The sequence below is a fragment of the Trypanosoma theileri genome, assembly GCF_002087225.1.
Source record: "Trypanosoma theileri isolate Edinburgh chromosome Unknown TM35_Tth_5_V1, whole genome shotgun sequence".
In the NCBI taxonomy this organism is placed as follows: domain Eukaryota; phylum Euglenozoa; class Kinetoplastea; order Trypanosomatida; family Trypanosomatidae; genus Trypanosoma; species Trypanosoma theileri.
In genome coordinates this window covers 175318-175560 of record NW_021639847.1, presented here as the reverse complement: position 1 = coordinate 175560, position 243 = coordinate 175318, and the positions used below count along the sequence as shown (strand labels likewise).

Here is a 243-nt window from a genome sequence, read left to right as displayed (position 1 = left end):
ACCTTCTGCTTCGCATCCTCAGCAGCCTTGACAGCCTCAGCAACCTTCTGCTGCTCAGCCTTCAGCTGCTCGGTGACCTTCTGATGCTCAGCCTTCAGTTGCTCGGTAACCTTCTGATGCTCAGCCTTCAGCTGTTCGGCGGTATTGTGCTTTTCGGCTTCCGCTGCCTTTACAGCCTCAGCAACCTTCTGCTGCTCAACCTTCAGTTGCTCGGTAACCTTCTGATGCTCAGCCTTCAGTTGC

General features: G+C 54.7%; 1 protein-coding gene across 1 annotated transcript in view; it reads right to left on the bottom strand.

The window, feature by feature from the left end:
• Nucleotides 1-235: 235 nt before the first annotated feature.
• The window catches only part of TM35_000051650 (R27-2 protein), a gene marked incomplete at both ends in the record, with an annotated part of 729 nt that continues 721 nt past the window's right edge, over nucleotides 236-243 (bottom strand). Inside the window, one exon of the mRNA XM_029022820.1 lies at nucleotides 236-243. This exon is cut by the window's right edge and continues 721 nt beyond it. Within this exon, the coding sequence (XP_028885635.1) occupies nucleotides 236-243 (8 nt within the window).